General features: G+C 40.1%; 1 protein-coding gene across 1 annotated transcript; it reads right to left on the bottom strand.

Annotated features, from left to right (window-relative positions):
• Window positions 1-1377: 1377 nt before the first annotated feature.
• Window positions 1378-12705, bottom strand: capns1b (calpain, small subunit 1 b). The gene is made up of 11 exons (XM_079165996.1): window positions 12564-12705; window positions 11256-11314; window positions 11031-11067; window positions 9734-9826; window positions 5414-5471; window positions 5178-5242; window positions 4297-4365; window positions 4099-4177; window positions 3864-3980; window positions 3254-3312; window positions 1378-1766 (listed from the first exon to the last, which is right to left on the bottom strand). Exons 2-11 carry the CDS (start codon window positions 11300-11302, stop codon window positions 1740-1742), a joined length of 651 nt encoding a protein of 216 aa, XP_079022122.1. The 5' UTR covers window positions 11303-11314; window positions 12564-12705; the 3' UTR covers window positions 1378-1739.
• Between the last annotated feature and the right edge of the window lie 6112 nt (window positions 12706-18817).

Below are 18817 nucleotides of genomic sequence, written 5' to 3'. Positions count from 1 at the left end.
TAACTGTGGGATTAAACTCTTTGTCAACAAAGAAAAGAGGATGTGATCAGCATTTGGTAAATCAACTGGTTCGTTTTTTTACATCTAATATCTGAATGGCCCTCGAGTGTGTAGCAGAATGTGTGTTGCTGTTGTTGTTTTTCCGTTAAGCTAGTTAGCCTAGCCTCCCAGAACACTTGCGGAGCCCCAGCTGTTTTTGTTCCGGTTCAGAGGTCACACAGACCGCTGTCTCCTAGTGAGCCAGAAAACATTATATTTCCTACAATTTAAGCTTCTGCATTTTCCAAATGCACTAGTATTATTCAAACGTTTTGTTCGGTTTGTAAGCCTCGTACCGAACGGTTTAATACGAATACGTAACGTTATATAGTTACAGCCCAAGAAACGAATAATAACCCTAGCTGTGGCGCCATCATGTGGTTATAAGGTGGTATTTCAGCAGTGAAGGCCCAGGTATAAAATGCACGGCCCACCACTGCATTATGAGTGCTTTCAACCATCATGTAGTTGCAACCCAGCCATCAAGAGGACACGGGAGCAAGTAAACACTAAGCACACAAACATTATTCAGAATGGTGAGTCAATACAATATGTGCCATGGTGATGTAATGAACACATCCACAAGTTTCTTAAGCGCTAAATAAACTTTATGAACAGCACGGCATGCAGCGGTTTTCCTGATGTTCTCCGCATCGCCGACACTGTACAAAAAAAAATGTAGCCTACCACTCGCAACACAGCGCGAGGCTGCATCCAGTCTGTGAGACAGTCAATGCTCGACTGCAGCGTGTGGTGTTCAATATCTGGCTCGAGAAGGTCTGTAAATAAATGATTCCTTGTCGACAGAATCAATAGCGCTCGTACAGGAAGTCATCATGATGTGATAACGGATCTTGGCGATGTCAAAGAACTCTCTCCCTATAAAACGCTAATCTAACTAATATCGCTTCCTCATCGATGGGATCTCTGAGGAAGGGAGCTGACATATTTTTCCAGGGGAGTGGCAGCTTATCCTAACCCTAACCCTAACCCAAAGGAGGGCTGTTACAATAAATCACTACAATCTCAACAACCAGTCTCTCATATGGACATTCATTGATAACACACAAACTAAAGCTGTTGCCAACTTTATGAAGGATTTTCCCCCCCATGTCGTTGTTGTAACCTGGAAGCTCCTTTCTCCCACATTGAAAGTAAAACATCAGAAGTTCCCTTTTTTTGTTTAAAATGAACAGAAAAAGTATCAGGCAGTAAGTACGATTAGTGATGGCCACAATATCTGAAGTGATTTAAAAAATTCATAAATTCCTGTGTAGAGAAACACTACTAATCCAGAAGAAGTTGTCACACTCACAAACTAGCCGCAACAACACTTAATTGTCAGTTGTATCACTTTATTCGGTTTCTGATAAAAAAAATCAAGACCGTTTAAACTTTGCCCTAATTAAATATAGAAATCTGTAACATGGTTGTTGCAGCACCACTGCCTGGCAGCAGCAGGACAGTGCAACAGCAGCATCGGCTCCACTTTGGTCGCTGCACTTTGGTCCAAGTTTGATTTTTCCCCTTCGCTTTAGCTCAAATGCTGACATTTTGGTCCCGTTACCATGATCACGAGGGGGTTTTCAAACACTATTGCAAATCCACAAGCGCACACACAGACACATGAGAGGGAGTGAGGGGTGAGATGAAAGAAGAGAAGAAGATTTTTTGTTGTGGAGCAGCTTCCCTCCAACACTTCATGAGTACATCGTCAGCTGAAGCCACTGAGAGACAGAAACAAACACACTGTTAGTGTCAAAGTAGCTCTGCAATGTCATTGTTTCCAGTGTTGGAATAAGTATTTAGCTCCTTTACTGCAGTAAAAGTACTAATTCCACACTGTGAAAATACTCCGCTACAAGTAAAAGCTCTGTATTCAAAACCTTACTTAAGTAAAAGTATGTCATCTGTAAAATGAAGTTAAAGTAGTTAAAGTAAAAGTACTCATTGTGCAGTAAAATGTTTCCTGTCAGTGTTTTACTATTATATATGATGTTTCTGGATTAATATCAATGCTGCATTAATGTGTATGTTACATTTGACATGTTTTTAACTCCTTTATATTCTGTCGGCTGGTATAATCTACAGCAATGCATCATATTCTATAAGATCATCATATGTTTGTGAGAACCACACATCTCTAAAAAGAACAAACAGCCTGTTTTCAGCTTTGTGACGATGCATTTTCCAGCTGATCCAAGAGGCTTTTAAAGAGTTTATTTGGCTGAAGAAGTAGGAGGAGGACGTTCTCAACACATAAAGGAACACTTCATCCTTCAGTTTATCACAAATATTCAACATCAACAAGTAGTAAAAAGTAAAGTGTAAAAAATACAATATTTCCCTCTGAGATGTAGTGGAGTAATACAGTACTTGAGTAAAGGTACTAAGACATCCTTCAAACCACTGGTTATTTACAATAAAAATCCTATTTTCAAACCCTCACTTTTATAGTTTCAGGTTTATTTTCTTACTCAAGTCTCACTAAACGTTCTTACTGCCCGGCCTCCAGATGACAGATGATCTGACTTGATAAAAATGTTGACACACAAAAGTGTCCCTTTAATCATTACTATGCGGTCACAGCACTTTTTCAGGTTCGAAAAATCATTCCATCTCTATTTTTATTTACAGTTAATATTGTCCTAAATGATGCTAGAATTGAACATCAGTCAAAGCTCAGATAGTTAAACTCAGTGCTCTCTGTGGTAAGGTTTATAGGACACGTTGTCTATCAGAAAGTGTCAGATATGAATAAAGAAAACTATCCCGAGGAAAGATGTTGTGCAGCCGCTGCAGTACAGTGTTTAGAAAAACCCTGAAAACAATTGATTATTGCACTTCTCATAATAATGCATAATGCTAGTATAACTAACAAAAAGAACACATCGTAGACCGCTGTATTGTAATCCTAATTAAAACCATTGTTTCCTTCTTAATACCTGATACTATCTGATAGATCATTTTTACTATTGATTTACCACAAAGATTACAATACAGAGTTAATGTTGTCTTTTTGTTGTCGTTGTACTAGCAGTATTATGAGAAGTACAATAGACAAGTTGATTATAATTTGTATGGTGTTTTTTTTTCTTCACCCTTTGTACTGCAACTGCGGCACTAAAATTCCTCTTGGGATGGATAAAGTTGTCTCTAATCTTAATTTAGGAGAATTGATTGAAAGAAAAGAAGAGTGAAGTGAGCTAATTACCTCCTTGATGTCCAGGTCGATGGTGCCTCTGTTGTCCTTATCCAGGGTCTTAAAGGCTCCTGCAGAAACCACACACACACACAGACACACACATATCATTTACCATGTCTGATGACTCAATACAATCATATTAATCTTTAATATTTTATCAGTAAATAATGATTATTTTAAAGATTTAAACTGAAAACCCTTTAGTCTGAAAACCCATCATCACCCACTGAAAACCCATCATTACTTGATGTTAAATGAATACAGCACTTTGGCAAATCCATATTATAAGGAACAAAACATGATATTTATTATGCCTCTTTACAGTTGCAGAGAAAAAGCTGGAGAGCACTTTCTTTCTTTGGACATTTCATTCAAACTTTGAGGCTCTTTGATTAAATGAAGACGTATGATGATTTGCGACAAACTTTAAACAAGCTTTCAGAACCTTATTTTAAATGATTTTGATTGAGAAGACATACAGTCTGTCTGGTTGATTTTGTATAGCAATGTGTATAAAATGATGCATGACACATACATATCATTAGGGTGCAGTGATGCACCTTTAAAAACAGAAAGCAGAGAGGCTGAGGAAGGTGAGGATGAAGAGGGGGAGACTCACTGCACATGGCGTCGAGTCGCACCAGGCAGCCAATGAAATTGTCAAAGTCCATGCTGCCGTGCTCATCACTATAGCGACGGATAATCAGCTTGTAGAGCTGGTCATTCAGAGGGAAACCTGCAAACACACAGTTATTTGGAAACTTTACACTCTGTTCACACCAATGTTCCTGGTTATTTAAACACACACACACACACACACACACACACACACACACACACACACAGTTTCTCACCTGCAGCCTTGAAGGCATTTGGCAGTTCATGAGAGTTGATTGTACCTGAACCATCTGCATCGTATTTTAAATAGACAGCCTGGAGAAAATAAACAACAAACAAATAAACAATGCGGTGAAACAACACAAACTGTTTTCACTGTTATATCCTGAAAAAAATCTAAAAAAGGGTCAAATGAAAGAAGAAGACAAACGGACCTGCCATCTCTTGATGTTGTTCCACATGTATTTGAACTCGTGGAAGCCCAGTTTACCTGTGCTGTCACTCTGAAGGGAGTCAGGTCAAAGGTCAAGCTCACAAACCAGAGCAGAGTACACCAAGAACACACTCACACAACCCTGCAAACCCAACTAGTAAAGATACAACTACTACTGCTACTACTACTTTACTGCTACTTCTACTACCACGACTGCTGTTACTTTTACTACTACTTATGCTACGACTATGTTTACTTTATAGTCTATAAAAACTATTTCCCATGGGATACAGTTTTATTTGATCTACTCATACTGCTGTTGATAGTCTAACAACAACTATTACTTGAATTACTGCTATTGCTTCTGCTACTACTGCTACTACAGCTGTTACTGCCACTGCTACTACTACTGGTAGTATTACCTCTAGTACTAATGCTGCTACTGCTGCTGTTGATAGTCTTATTTTAACTGTTACTTCCACTACTACTGATGTCACTGTTATTGCCTCTGCTACTTCTACCATTGCTACTATAGCTGTTACTACTGTTACTACTGGATCTATTAGTACTAATGCTGCTCTTGCTGCTGTTGATAGTGTTACTGCAATTATTACTTATACTACTACTGATGTTACTTCTATTGCTTCTGCTACTTTAAATGCTACTGCTACCTCTATTTCTACAACAGAAATAGAGCTAATTGCTACTTCCACTATTACAACTGCTAATGGAACTGCTCCTAGCGCTGCTGCTACCACTGCTTCTACTGCTTCTGAGTTCCCTACTCCTGGTACTACTACTACTGCCACTGCTGCTGGTGCCACTGCTATTTCTAGTGCTTGTAGTATCACGGTGTTAGCACCATGTTTAGTGAAAGGATACGTCCATGACAGCCACCATGCTCCTGCAGGACTCAATGCTGAAACCGTCAGTCTTCAGGCCTCCATCTGAAACCAACATTAACTGATTCAACCTTGAAATAAAATACATCAGTAAGAAATACTGGTGAGAACAAAAAGTCTCAGTAGGTAAAACAGTTGCTGTGAGAACAACAGAAATAGAATTGCCAAACAGAAGAAATACCTTCATGTAATAGGAAAGCAGTAAAGCAGACTCACGTTTGCCAAGGACTTTGTTGAGGATGTTCTTCAGCTCACATGGACTCACCTCCATGTCCTGTTAAAACACACACATCAGAAAAGGGTGTTCGTGCTCGGGTTGTTTCTTTCCACAGAGGAAACCCCACAAACAAAGTGAGTCACAGCTGATCTGAGCGTGACTCAAACCAAACAGCTGTTTCCTTTTATTTCCTTTGATATTTTTCCAGCTTCTGACTCACTGCTGAAAAAAACTAAAAACCTCATAACAACTCTCAAATGTTCTCCCTGTTGCCCAAACACTGTGAAGCAGTGCCGTGCTATCTCTGGATGAGTCCTTTCACAGCACCATGCTAGCACAAGCAATGTCTTAACTCATTCCTAAAAGACACATCTTTGTGGTGAAACTGTGCAGATTAATGCAACTGAAAAGGAAATGGGCTAGAGAGAAATTTGGTTGAGACGGATTTGTTTTCACATGATGAGCAAGAAGACATTACAAGGTCATTTCTGTTGTGATTTTTGACATAGAGAAGATCCTGTATTGTTTTTGGTAAATAGTCAAACAAAACTGCCACCAAGTGGTGACCTTTGTAGGCCAAAGAAAACTATAAGACTACAACTCCCACGGCGCTCCAGCCAATTAGTCGGGTCAGGTCAGGTCAGGTGTGGGCAATTTGAAGTTGAAGATGCCCACGAAAGACAGTTCTCAAGCGTTCTCCACTGTTTTAACATAAACCTCTGGATGATTTATGTAAGCTTATCATTTCATTTTAGTTTGTCTCTTTTGGTTGTTGTAAAGGCCTATTTTCTTTGTTCTTTCAGCTTAAACAGTCTCAGGCGTGCACAACAGACGAGTCTGAAGTGTTTTAACAAGGATGCGTGCTGGGAAGTAGTGAGAATACGAGTGGATATATGAAACTTGGAATATCCTGCCCGAGTATGAGTTTGTAAACGTTGTTTTAAAATAGTTTTGCTGTTAATGCCAGCAGTTAATGCCAGCTGTTAATGCCAGCAGTTAATGCCAGCTGTTAATGCCAGCTGTTAATGCCAGCAGTTAATGCCAGCAGTTAATGCCAGCAGTTAATGCCAGCAGTTAATGCCAGCAGTTAATGCCAGCAGTTAATGCCAGCAGTTAATGCCAGCTGTTAATGCCAGCTGTTAATGCCAGCAGTTAATGCCAGCAGTTAATGCCAGCAGTTAATGCCAGCAGTTAATGCCAGCTGTTAATGCCAGCAGTTAATGCCAGCTGTTAATGCCAGCAGTTAATGCCAGCTGTTAATGCCAGCAGTTAATGCCAGCAGTTAATGCCAGCTGTTAATGCCAGCAGTTAATGCCAGCAGTTAATGCCCCCCCCCCCAGCTACATCAGTTCATCAAGACTTTTCTCAGTCTTTTAATTCTGTTCAGCGTTTTTCTTCAAAAGTTCAATGTAACAGTGGATGAGTCATTGATACACAAATGGTCACTTTAAGGATAAAGTATTCCTTTCGTGTCAACTAAACTAAACTAGACTAGACTAGACTAAAATGATCAACTTTCCTCCTAATCCACTGTTGATGTTTTCAAACTCAACTTCAATATATTCCGACAGAATCGAGGTTTGTGCCTTTAAAAAGCTCAGCCAGGTGGGTGGAGATACTTTACTACAACCACCTTCATCCTCTTCATCATCACTCTTATTACTGCTGGTGATTTAGAAAACCCGCCCACTGACAGTGGGCTGAGTTCTGGTCTAACTCGTGCACATATCCCTCTGATGAGTCAGAGAAAACCTCAGACACACAGTATATAAACACACACACACACACACACACACACACACACACAGCAAACGCCCCTCAGCTCGGGTGCCACCCTGCCAGACAATGGTAGGAATGCAGAGAAAGAGCTCTCTTTCCAACACTCCCTGGAGCCGACTCTGCTGAGGACACAGTAAATGGAGTCACTGTTTATCTGTAACAACACTCTGGTTCTGAAGTCCAGCTGATATGTTAACATTTGGTTATGAGCATTTAATCCTCCCTCAATGTCCCAGAATGCCACTGTGAACTGAAGAGGGATCTATAACAGAAACATAGCACTGCTTCTAGCTTTTAATACACAATAAGTGATCATTGAAAGATAATGTAAGTGGCATCAGGATTGTAATGTAATGAAAAGAAACATTTTGTATGTTTAAAATTGACTGTGCAACAAGAGTATCAACATTTACAAGAATATAAATTCCACTCCGGAGCTTTCTCTTCTCTCTCTGTCTGATTCAATTCAGAAGGCTGGAAATCACATTTCTGCTTAATGCATTATAAGGCTTCCTGACTGAGATAAGACAACATCCGTCCATCACTGACTGGCGTCTGCTCAGTCTGTCAAACCGTCTCTGCCTGTTTCTGGACCGATTCTCTGTCAATATGATATGAAAACACAGAGTTTCTGCTCTGTTTTGACCCTAAAAACTAAAAAAAAATGCTCAACAAAGTGGACAACAAAGAACACAGTACTTCAGAGTTCAGAGGACAACTTTCTGTTTCCTCCAACTCTCTCTTTCCATTTCTTATTAATGCCTTTCAGCAGCCAATACAGGGGTTGACACATCTTTTTGTTTCTTTTATTTGATGCTATGAATGCAGCTGTCCAGGGCTACCTGTTGGATTTGGTTGGTACGTATTTCACTATTTATAGCTGGCACTTTTAACTGTATTAAAACTAGGGCTGCACAGGATATCACTTCTGTTTTTATTGTCATAGTGATGTCCAGTTGTGCAATACACACATCAAGAAAATATTGCCATATTGCGCTTTGAATACAGCAAGAACATATTAAATGACATTCTGTCTGTAGACACTATTTTGTCTTCTTCTTCTGGTTTTACGGCGGTTGGCATCCAGCTTATTGGTGCATTACTGCCATGTTGTTAACTCTCTGGCCAATCAGACGTTTATTGTGAACATCACGACTCTGCTATTTTTAGAGTTAGTTGAAAGAATATCAGTAGAAAAGTGCACTTTACAATACACATTCTTTTTATTTTATTACTGGTGCCTTTTGTGCTCTGTTCAATGTTAAAGTTATTGGAATTCCTTTCTGTAAAGTTATTTTAATTCAACATACATTTTGTATTATTTGTTGGTGTGAAACAGAGCGGTAGAAGAACCTGCCGGGCACGATGGCGATGAACCAGACAAAGTGAGTAAAAGAGAGAGAGGAGGGGACAGTGGAGGGTGGAGTTTGGAATGCAGCCGACAGCAGGCAGACAGGTGTGGTGAGGTGAAGAAGGATCAGGTGAGAAGAGAGAGAACGACCGACTCATAGAGAGATAGACACATCTTTACTAAACGTGTCGAGCAGCCAAAGCAGGTCAACATTTCAGTTGAGTACTGAAACAGTAATGAAAACGTTCCATCAATGAAAACAAGAAAGTCCTGAAACAGGGTGCAGCAGAACGTCTCCTCCCTCTGATTAAAGAGAGACGGAGGTGTAAAAAGTCACAACATAGGTATGCAGACACATTTCAAAGACATGATTCAATTACAAACGTACACGTACTCCTCAGATTAGACAAATACTGATTGCGTTAAACATACTACATGTTACCCTGTTGTTTATTCTTAATAGCACTGACTAAAAGTACATCAAAGAAAAACTGCAAACTATCTGAAAGAAACTAATCAGCAAACAAAATGTGTCTGATTGTTGCAGTTAAGTTTGGTGTTTACGTGATTGTTTCGGGAAAGACGCACAACAGACCAGCGGTTCTCAAACGGGGGTGGGGAGCCCTGCCAAGGTGTCGGTTGATCGCGACTCTTAGTCGTGTTTAGTGATTATACACTAATGAAAACATAGTTGTGAATACTATGTAAATCCTACACACTGTTCCTTTAAAAACTACATCTACTTATTATCTGCTGAAGAAATAGTGCCCGGACGGTGTTCTCCAGGAGCATCTTCATGATTATTATCGAACTTTAGAGTCTAGTTTTGCAGTAATTACCTTGAACTCTGCACAGCTCCTAACAACGAAAAAGGGATTTTTGATTGAAGGAGGTCATCAGTTCAATTTTCAGCTGAGCCTGAACTCTAAGTGACTGTTATCTGACTGTTGCTGAGCGGTCTGTTACTGCATTTAGTAATTATGTACAACGAAACATGATGTTGTGATTTTATGGATAGTTTGTGTGTTCCTGTCATTTTCCAACCCACTATCAAGGCTCATTTGTGTGCAGGGAGGATAAATAGAAAGTGGGCAGGAACCACAGCTTCACTGGGATCAAATGAAACGTGCGCACAGTGTAACTGGGAGGGAAACAGACCTGAGAACAGACATGATTATTATGGACTCACCTCTCCAGCCAGCTGTTTGAAAACTCTCCGAAACTGTTTCTCCTCATCGCTGTCATGAGACTCGGCGAAGTTCAGAGGTCTGCGAGGAGGAGGCTGCACACACACACACACACACACACACACACACACACACAAAGAGCTACTGTTAGGCAGAGGAATGAGTGTGTGCCCTGGCTGTATTTAAACATTCAGTGTGTTTGTTTTCTTCTGAAATCTTCCACTGGGAGAATTCTGAGTGTCAGTAACAAGCGTTTCACAGTTAAGAGGTCGGGACACAACGTGGGGACGCTTGCTACAAGGACACGGACACAAACAGATTTACATCTAATCTTAGAATGTTTCTCTTTGTTATTGAGTGAGAAAAAAGGCATCAGCCACCGCAAAATATTTCCAATCCACAGAAAAGAGCATCAGTATCTTGAAACATTGCGATTTGCACCGGGAACAGGTTGGAATTGAAGCTACTTACAGCAAAGAGCAAAGTTCAAATTTGAGAGCAACTCTCAAGTGATCACATGATTAATGACATGTATACTCTGAGCCAATCAGACACAAGGATTTAGCCTACGTCTGCCATATTGTTCATTCTTTACAACACAATACATATCAAATATAATTAATTCATAATAGGGTTGTCACAATATCAGATTTTAATTGTGGCCAAAATACTTTGATTCTCTTGGTGGAAACAATAATACAAATCGTCGACACTCCTATTCATGATGTTCAAATATACAAATGGAGGTGAAATAATAGGAAGTTGGCTGAAATGGACAAAGAAAATAAAGTGGACCAGGAAGAGGAGGCGTGTCAGAGGAATCATACAACAAGGGAAGTTTACTGCAACGCTGTCAAGTTCACACAAAGAAGATGCATGAAAGTGACTAAAGAAACGACACCATTCTGAATCATACGCAACTCTGGATCTCGTAAGAAGTTTCATACCTAGTTTTCATTCTTAGTTTTATTTTTTTTAATCTCACAGACGTCTTGTATTTTACTTTTAGCAGTTTGATAAATACTGTACAATACTGTACCTTGATCTTGTGTTGTGTCACTCTCTGTCAACTGGACACAACATGTCAAAACATGACATTTGTTGGTTGAATACATTCTAACAAAGACACATTTTAAAATAGTGCATTTTCTTTTTCCGACACCATGACATACTTGGGTCTGAAGAGTTTATTAAGTGACAATAAGAACATCCATAGAGCATAGCATCAGATGCACACTCTGTGAGACGTTAGGATTAACATGTGTGTTTGAGATTCAGAGGATCAGGTTTTACACTCACAGGGTCTGAGGACTTAAACTGAGCCGGGTCGATGTTGCTGTTGGAGGGAAAAAACAAGACACGAGTCAGAGAGCAGCTGTGAAAAGATCAATCTGTGCATTCAGTACAGAGATAGTCACACGGGTAGCCTAGCTTAGCACAAAGACTGGAAGCAAAATGGACACTGTTAGCTCTGCCTAGCTCCATCAAAGAAAGGGAAATAAAAAAGACCTTTTGTGTGCTCACCTCACAACATCAATGATGCCGCCGATTAAATTCCTTGCAAAAAACATTTTGCCTTGTGTCTGAAAAAGAGACAGAGAGAGAACATCAGCCAAAATAAAACATCGTTTACACACAAACACATGTGGAAACTTTAAAAAGGAATACAACCCTGAAACAATATGTGGTCAACATAACATCAACAATGACAGATTCATGGATGGAGTCATGGTCACTTTGCTTTTTGATCTCTTTGGGTCCTGGTCTTACAGACTCTGGTTCACAATCAAATAATCAATAGATTAAATATAAATACTAAAATATAATGAAGTGAAATAAAACTAATATAATATATCATGTATTGTATTTTTGACACTCACAGAACTACTCTTAATTCAAGTAGAAATCCAAAACATATGCCATGAAAATGTGTCAGTCGACATCTTGAATATTTGAACTAAAAGTAATAATTAAAATACACGATGACATACAGTGTATGCTATGATGATTCTTCTGACCTCAAAGCTGTTTGTTGACTGTGCTGCCGACTAACTTACAGGATAAATATATAGAACACAGTGCCTTCAGGCGGTGCATGTATACAAGTACTTGTACTGCAAGTGTCCTTTTCATGCTGCTACTTCATCACATTTCAGAGAAGAGGGTTGTTGCAGTTATTTTACAGTCGCAGTTACAGGTCATTTTGCAGATTATAATTTTATATAAAGAAACACATAATCGGTTTGTAAGATATGATGTATTCTGATAGACTAAACTACCCAACAATATATTCAGTTCATTATCAATTCATACAGAAAATTCCATCAAATGTTCAAAATGACTTACTTAATCAATCAATCAATCAATCAATCAATCAATCAATCAATCAATCATCAAATCGTTACCAAATTGTTTTTGTTCAATGAATTAGTTGTTTCAGTAGTTTGAGTACAGTGAAGGCTACTGCTCCGCGTTACAACAGTGGACTGAAGTACACTTCACTGCCGCTCCTTAAGTCAAGTAAAACTGTAAATGCAGAACTGGGTCATTCTGTTCAATGCGATATTCTTTTTTTGTTGTACTTTTCCACCACTGGAGACGGGAGTGAACAATATGCAAACTTTGTATCTAGCGTCAGGTTTCACACACACACACACACACACACACACACACACACACACACACACACACACACACACACACACACACACACACACACACACACACACACACACACACACTTCATAAAGCTGCACACACGACTAATAGTTAATCAGACCTGCATTTAAACTCAACACTAGGAGGAAAAATATCTGTTTTTGTATTACTTACTGAGACTTGTGCTTCTGTCGGAGAGAGAGAGAGGAGAGGCTGACAGCGAGCGAGCGAGAGAGGTAAAGACTCACTGGGGGAGAGAAAGAGACGCAGATATTCTGGCAGGAGGACACTCCCACAGCCAGAGTCCAGAAAACCAGTTGAGCAAAAAGATCCGAGTTCTTTTTCAATGCATCATCAACCCCGCCCAAGCCGCACACACACACACACACACACACACACACACACACACACACACACACGCACACACACACACACGCACAAAGAGGTATGGAGAGTCGGCCTCCAGGTCCTGACGTCCGCTCTATTCTTGAGGCGCAAACATTCAACAGACACAGTTTATGATGCATTCAGGGGTCAGCGGGAGAAGTGGGACATCGCCCTCTATAGCTTTATTATAGATGAAAATTCCTCAATTCTGATTACTTGACCGACTTTCATTAACCAATTTACGTGGTTGCTGTTGTGTGTATTTGTTTACTGCACTATAGTGACATGGATGCATTACTGAACGGGCCAACCGGGCACAGGCCCAGGGGTTCCCATGGCCCTCCCCTGCAAAATGTCACTCAAAGAGACACGTACCAACCAAGAAGAAAGTCAAAATGACCACAAAGAGACACAAAACAACAAGAATAAGATGCAAAATTACTACAAGGAGACACAAAACAACCACAAAGAGACACAAAACGACCACAAAGAGAGGCTATAACGATAATGACTGTCCGGAATTACCGGATTACCGGAAGTGAAGACTTGGCATATATAGTATTATTTCTGACATGACGTTACTGCAGCTAACGTAGACATGTGACTCTTTGCTACAACCTGGTGGTCACATAGAACAACTGCATCAGTGGTCTACTAATGTCAGTACAATGGGAGTCAGTATCAACATGTATGGGTTGTTGTTAGTGCAATTTTTAGTATCGGTATAAATATTGTCTCATTTAAGAGCTGTTTAATGAACCGTTGTCATGGCTGGAGATCCTGATATATCATATCTGTGCTCCACGTAGAAACGTGTACAACTGCCTTCCAGTCGTCATAGGGGGGAACTACATAAATGCAAGAATTATCAAGTCAGACATGTTAGTGTAGTAAGACTTTCGGTGTATAATTTCAAAATAAATCGAAATACAAATTATTCGCGAACAGCATTACAAGTAAGGTAACTAACGAGATATTTTAGAGATAAACTTGATATTTAGCTTTGGTCGCTCGGTCGAGCCGGCACGCGCTCCGAACGGGCACGCCCCCCGTTTTGCTCCAGGGCAGCTTGGCAGGAGCTGTTAGGACAGAGCAGAAAGCACGTGCTGTCCAGCGCGTGCTTGTGGCGGGGTGTCTGTGATGCTACAACAGCCGCAAATGAACGATGATGCAAACACACAGTTCACATGTTTTGTTTTTTACTGCTGGTGTTGAAAAAAACCGTAGCTGTAATTTTCAAAGAGTTGAGTCATTGTTTTAAAAATGAAGTAATTGTCTCTTGTTCATCTGTTCGATAGTAACTGTGTCAGCTACTGCCCACTGACAGTGGGGTAAACAGTGAACATTGGAAACTTGTCAACCGGACAGCGTTGACAAAGCAAGGTGACTTTTATGACGTATTTAGTGTAGAAGAAGCTTTGACGTGACACCCTGAAGAGCATCACACGTCTGTTCATTTATGAGCCTTTTGGTAAATACTCTATGCATGTTGTACAAACTAGCAGTTTATGAAAAACACTGGCATTATATACGCGCACCAACACTAACCCTGTGCACCAGTGAACAGCGGGCTGGCCCTGGTAACGTGTTCGTTTTTTGGATATTCTGCTGGCCACAATAGACACACAGTTTGAGTACAAGTTTTGTGATATTCTCTTTAATTGTCAGCAAGTTCTTGAAGAGTAAAAAGGCTAACAATGAATGCATCTACTAACAAGTACTGTGTTAGCATCAAAGCCTGATATATCTTCTTCCTCTTCACCACAGAGCTCCATAGTAAAAACACATGAATGAGCAAAAGGATTTTGTGGAATATCTATAAACTACAGTGCATTCATTTTCTTAGGTACTGTATGAGAACAGCCTGCATTCATTGATGATATTTCTACAAGCAGACGACTAGAGCTTACCCATAATAATCACCTTTAGTTTGGCTGAAAGAAATCATGAATTTTAGTTTTCAGTTTTCTTAAATGAGAACTCTTTATTTTCATGTGCATTGTGTTTGTCCTCTCCTCAGGTAAAGTAGAAATAATGAAAAGCTGAGAACCAAAGTCTTGTTTTGCACTTTAATAAATAAATAAAAATGACTTTACATCATGTGCTAATTATTTGTGTCTCTGTTTAGCAGTGCCTGATGATGTCGGGTTGGTGGGAGGAGCCAGCCGCTGTGCTGGTAGACTAGAGATGAATCTCAAGGGAGAGAGGAAACCAGTGTATCCGCCTCATCCAGAGTACAGGCCTGAGCTTATCAGGGATAAGCGTGGACGAGTAGCAGTATGAGTGGGACCCGACATGGGCAGCTGAAGTGTGCAGACAGCTCAACTGGTTCTGTTGTTCCACTACGAACAATACAGTGGTTCTCTTGCACATGCATAAATGGCGCCCTCCACTTACTGACCTTACATCCAGAATGGTCTCGTTCCAAGGTGGAGATCACCTGTTCAGGTCAGTGTCACTTCCTTTATTCAGCAGTATACATTGAATTGAGTTCCAGTGTGAAGGCCACGAGTCTGCTCTCCTGGACTGTGACAGCTCAGGTTCAGTAACACCTGCTCACCTGTTGGACTCACCTGCTCAGGTAAAAGAGGAGCTGCTTTGGTTTGCCGGACTGGCTCACTTCCTCTACCATTTATTGTCATGTCTGCTCAGATCCAGACAATATCAGGTTGGGGGGCGAGGCCAGCCGCTACGCTGGCACACTGGAGATGAAAAGCCAGTTAGAGTGGAGACCAGTGGCTGACTGTGATTCTGAATGGGACCAGACGTCTGCTGATGCAGTGTGTGGACAACTGGATTGTGGTTCCGCTGTTTCAACATTTAAATTGTATTATCAACAGTTAGCCAGACCTGTGAGGCGGATCAACTCCTCCTGTGTTTAGTCTAAATCTGCCCTGAAGGAATGTGTGTCAACAACGGATGCGTTCAGCTCTTCCAGACTGGAAATCACCAGCTCACCACTATTAATGACACCAATGGTAAAGGCCGTGTTACATTATATAGCTTTACCGATGGCCTGTTGCCACTGCCACCCGGACACAGATAAGCTTGAGCAAGATAAGCAGTTTGAAAAAGGACGGATATTTAGAATATCAAAAAATCCTTTGTCTGTCTTCCTGTCTGGTTCTTGATGTATGAACACGTAGGAGGTATGAAATCAAGTGTTGTCATTGAGGATGATTTAATGTGTGATTTCAAGTCTCTGGGCTCTATTTCCACAGCTTAGTTTAGTTTAGCTAATGATCTTCCTTTTTGTTAACAGATTTGCTGGCTCAGCCAATCATCTCTCCTTCCAGTAACGGGGTGTCCAAGGCCAAGCAGCAGGGGCTCCAGGTGCTCATGGGCTCCGACTTCACCATCACGTGCTCTATCGAGCCACAGTACTCATCTCCTCCACCTCCAGCACAGAACTACACTCTGCCAGCTGTCAATCACTCTGCCCATTTCCTGTTTCCTGCTGCTGACCCCACCCACGGAGGAGAGTACCGCTGTGTTCATCACCTCTATGTTTTCTCCCACAACTTGTCTTCTGAGAGCCAGCCGCTCTGTCCCACTGTCTCAGGTAACTTTACAGACAATCTGAGTTAAACACAAATGATACTGACCATCTCAGCATGCAGCTTTACATCACTAAGTTTGTCTAACTAAAATAAATCATGCATTTATATGACATCAAGTCTAAAATGACATCAAGTCTAAGTTCCACTTAGTAAATTGGTAAATGGTACCTACATTCCTGTTCACTGTAATACTTGTGAGACTACTGTTTCATGCAAAGGCCCAAACCTGACAGTCAAACATTATGGATATTAGATACTTCTGCATGTACCAATAGTGTGTGAAATTAATATTATTATAATAGCTGACAATGTGTTATTTAGCCATTTTTATTCTCCCAAACCAGGGTTTTCACTTTCACTATTCTGTTCTTCTCATGAATATCAGTGCAAAATGCATACAATGAACTTTCTTAAGTAAAGAAATAGGTTACCTTTCTCTGACAGTCAATCCTTATCTTAAAACGTTCAGAAATAGAAATGCTCAGATGATACACAAACTTGATGAAATTTTCATCTTCATCATTTTACAATGTAAAGTGGGTTCATCCATGCCCAGAACCTTTTGAGAGGTCCAATTGATCAGCTATGGGTCTGCTTAGAAGTGTGGTGGCAACGATCCAAAGTGCGAAGGCATCACCAATCACCAGCATGTGTTCATTGAGTCTGTACATATGACATTTCATACAAGACTGCACCGCTTCTCTCAACTTGTTTGCTGGACTAAAATGAAATTATTAAAACACACATTGGGAAGTGGGTTTAGATACATTTAAGGCAGATTTAGTAAATGTGTAAATGCTTAATCTTTACATAATTCCTAGAGTTCTGCACTGACGTAAAACAGGACCCAAACCCAGCTCAGACCTGTTGGACAATGTGGCGCGTGAACCCAGAGACAGAGGCTATATTTGATTTGTATCTTGTTCAAAAACAAATATATATGCATGCATTGTGCTACATCTGTCTACCACAAATATGTATTATTTTATTTGACATATTTCATCTCAATATTTTTTTACTTTGCACTATTTTATGTCTTAGATTCTCATTTTTTTACTTCCGTGATTTTCTTTTCATACATATTCAATTAACATTGTTGGAGGGAGCCTGAGATCTAAGATTGCTTCACAGTTAAAAAAGATAACGAACATTTTGTTTCATATTACAACGGATGCTGCTTGTTTAATAAATCCAAGAATTTAATGACTAATAAACTTTTATACAAAAGTCGCTGCTTTTTTATTGATTGATTGATCAGTGTGACTTGAAGGTCCTGAGACTTGACGTTGAAGCAGCCGGTCACTGAAGGAGCTGTCAGGAGAACTGAAGGAGAACACCTCCCACCCCTCATGGGGTGGGAGGTGTTCTCCATCAGGGATGACAGCTTGACCATCATTCTCCTCTCTCCCACCACCTCCACTGGATCTAGTGGTCATCGCAGGTCACAGCAGGTCACAGCTGGCCTTCTTTACCAGTCTGTTTAGTTTTTTCCTGTCGGCAGTCGAGATGCTGCTGCCCCAGCAGACCACCAAGATGGCTGATGCCACCACAGACTCGAAAAAGGTCCTCAGGATTGCTCCCTGCACTAGAAAAGACCTGAGTCTCCTCAGCAGATAGAGTCTGCTCTGTCCCTTCTGGTAAAGTGCGTTTGTGTTGTCTGTCCAGTCCAGTTTATTGTTCAGGTGAACTCCAGGTAAGATCTCACCATCTCAATATCCATTCCCTGGATGTTCATTGGTACAGGAGAAGAGCATTTACACATGCGGAGAGTCCACCAGCAGCTCTTTGGTTTCCCCTGAGTTGATCTGGAGGCAGTTCCACTGGCGCCAACCCACAAAGTCCTGGTTTAGTTCTAACCCAAATATAATCTATATATATATTCTCCTAGAGAATTGTCTTGTTGCTGCTTAATTGAAAAATCAATTGCATTCAATAATTAAAACCAACGTTTGTTGGAATTTTGTAGGAATGCACTAATGTTTTTGTTTGGTTTTGTATGTTTTGTTTTTCATGTGTTTCCATGCATTACTATTCCTATTATTAATAATGTATTTACTGTATCCAGGAAGTCTCCATATAGTTTGAAGTAGTAGGATAAGAAAAAAATTTATTTCTTTATTATATTTATATAATATCTATTATTTATCTCTAATAATATGTATTATAATTGTTGTTATTAATATTATTATTATATAAGAACTGCAATATCACATAAAGTAAATCCATGGTTAGCACAGTGTTTTTTGTTAGCATAACATTATTATTATGAAGATGCAAATATTATTTTTTGTGTGAATAATAAAAACTTCTGAAATGGTACAAATTTTAAAAAGTTGTTAAAATATGTTGTCTGGTCTTGAGCTCTAATCCGGGTTAATGCTGCTCTTTGGTGGTCACGGTGGTGAACTACATCAACGTATGTCAAGCTAGACACCATGGCATACATCCACTTTCGGTTAATTCGGTAATTCAAAATAAACC

This window comes from Pholis gunnellus (assembly GCF_910591455.1).
Source record: "Pholis gunnellus genome assembly, chromosome: 9".
Taxonomy (NCBI): Eukaryota; Metazoa; Chordata; class Actinopteri; order Perciformes; family Pholidae; genus Pholis; species Pholis gunnellus.
Note: the sequence above shows the minus strand (reverse complement) of the source record. Positions and strands in the feature narration are given on the sequence as shown.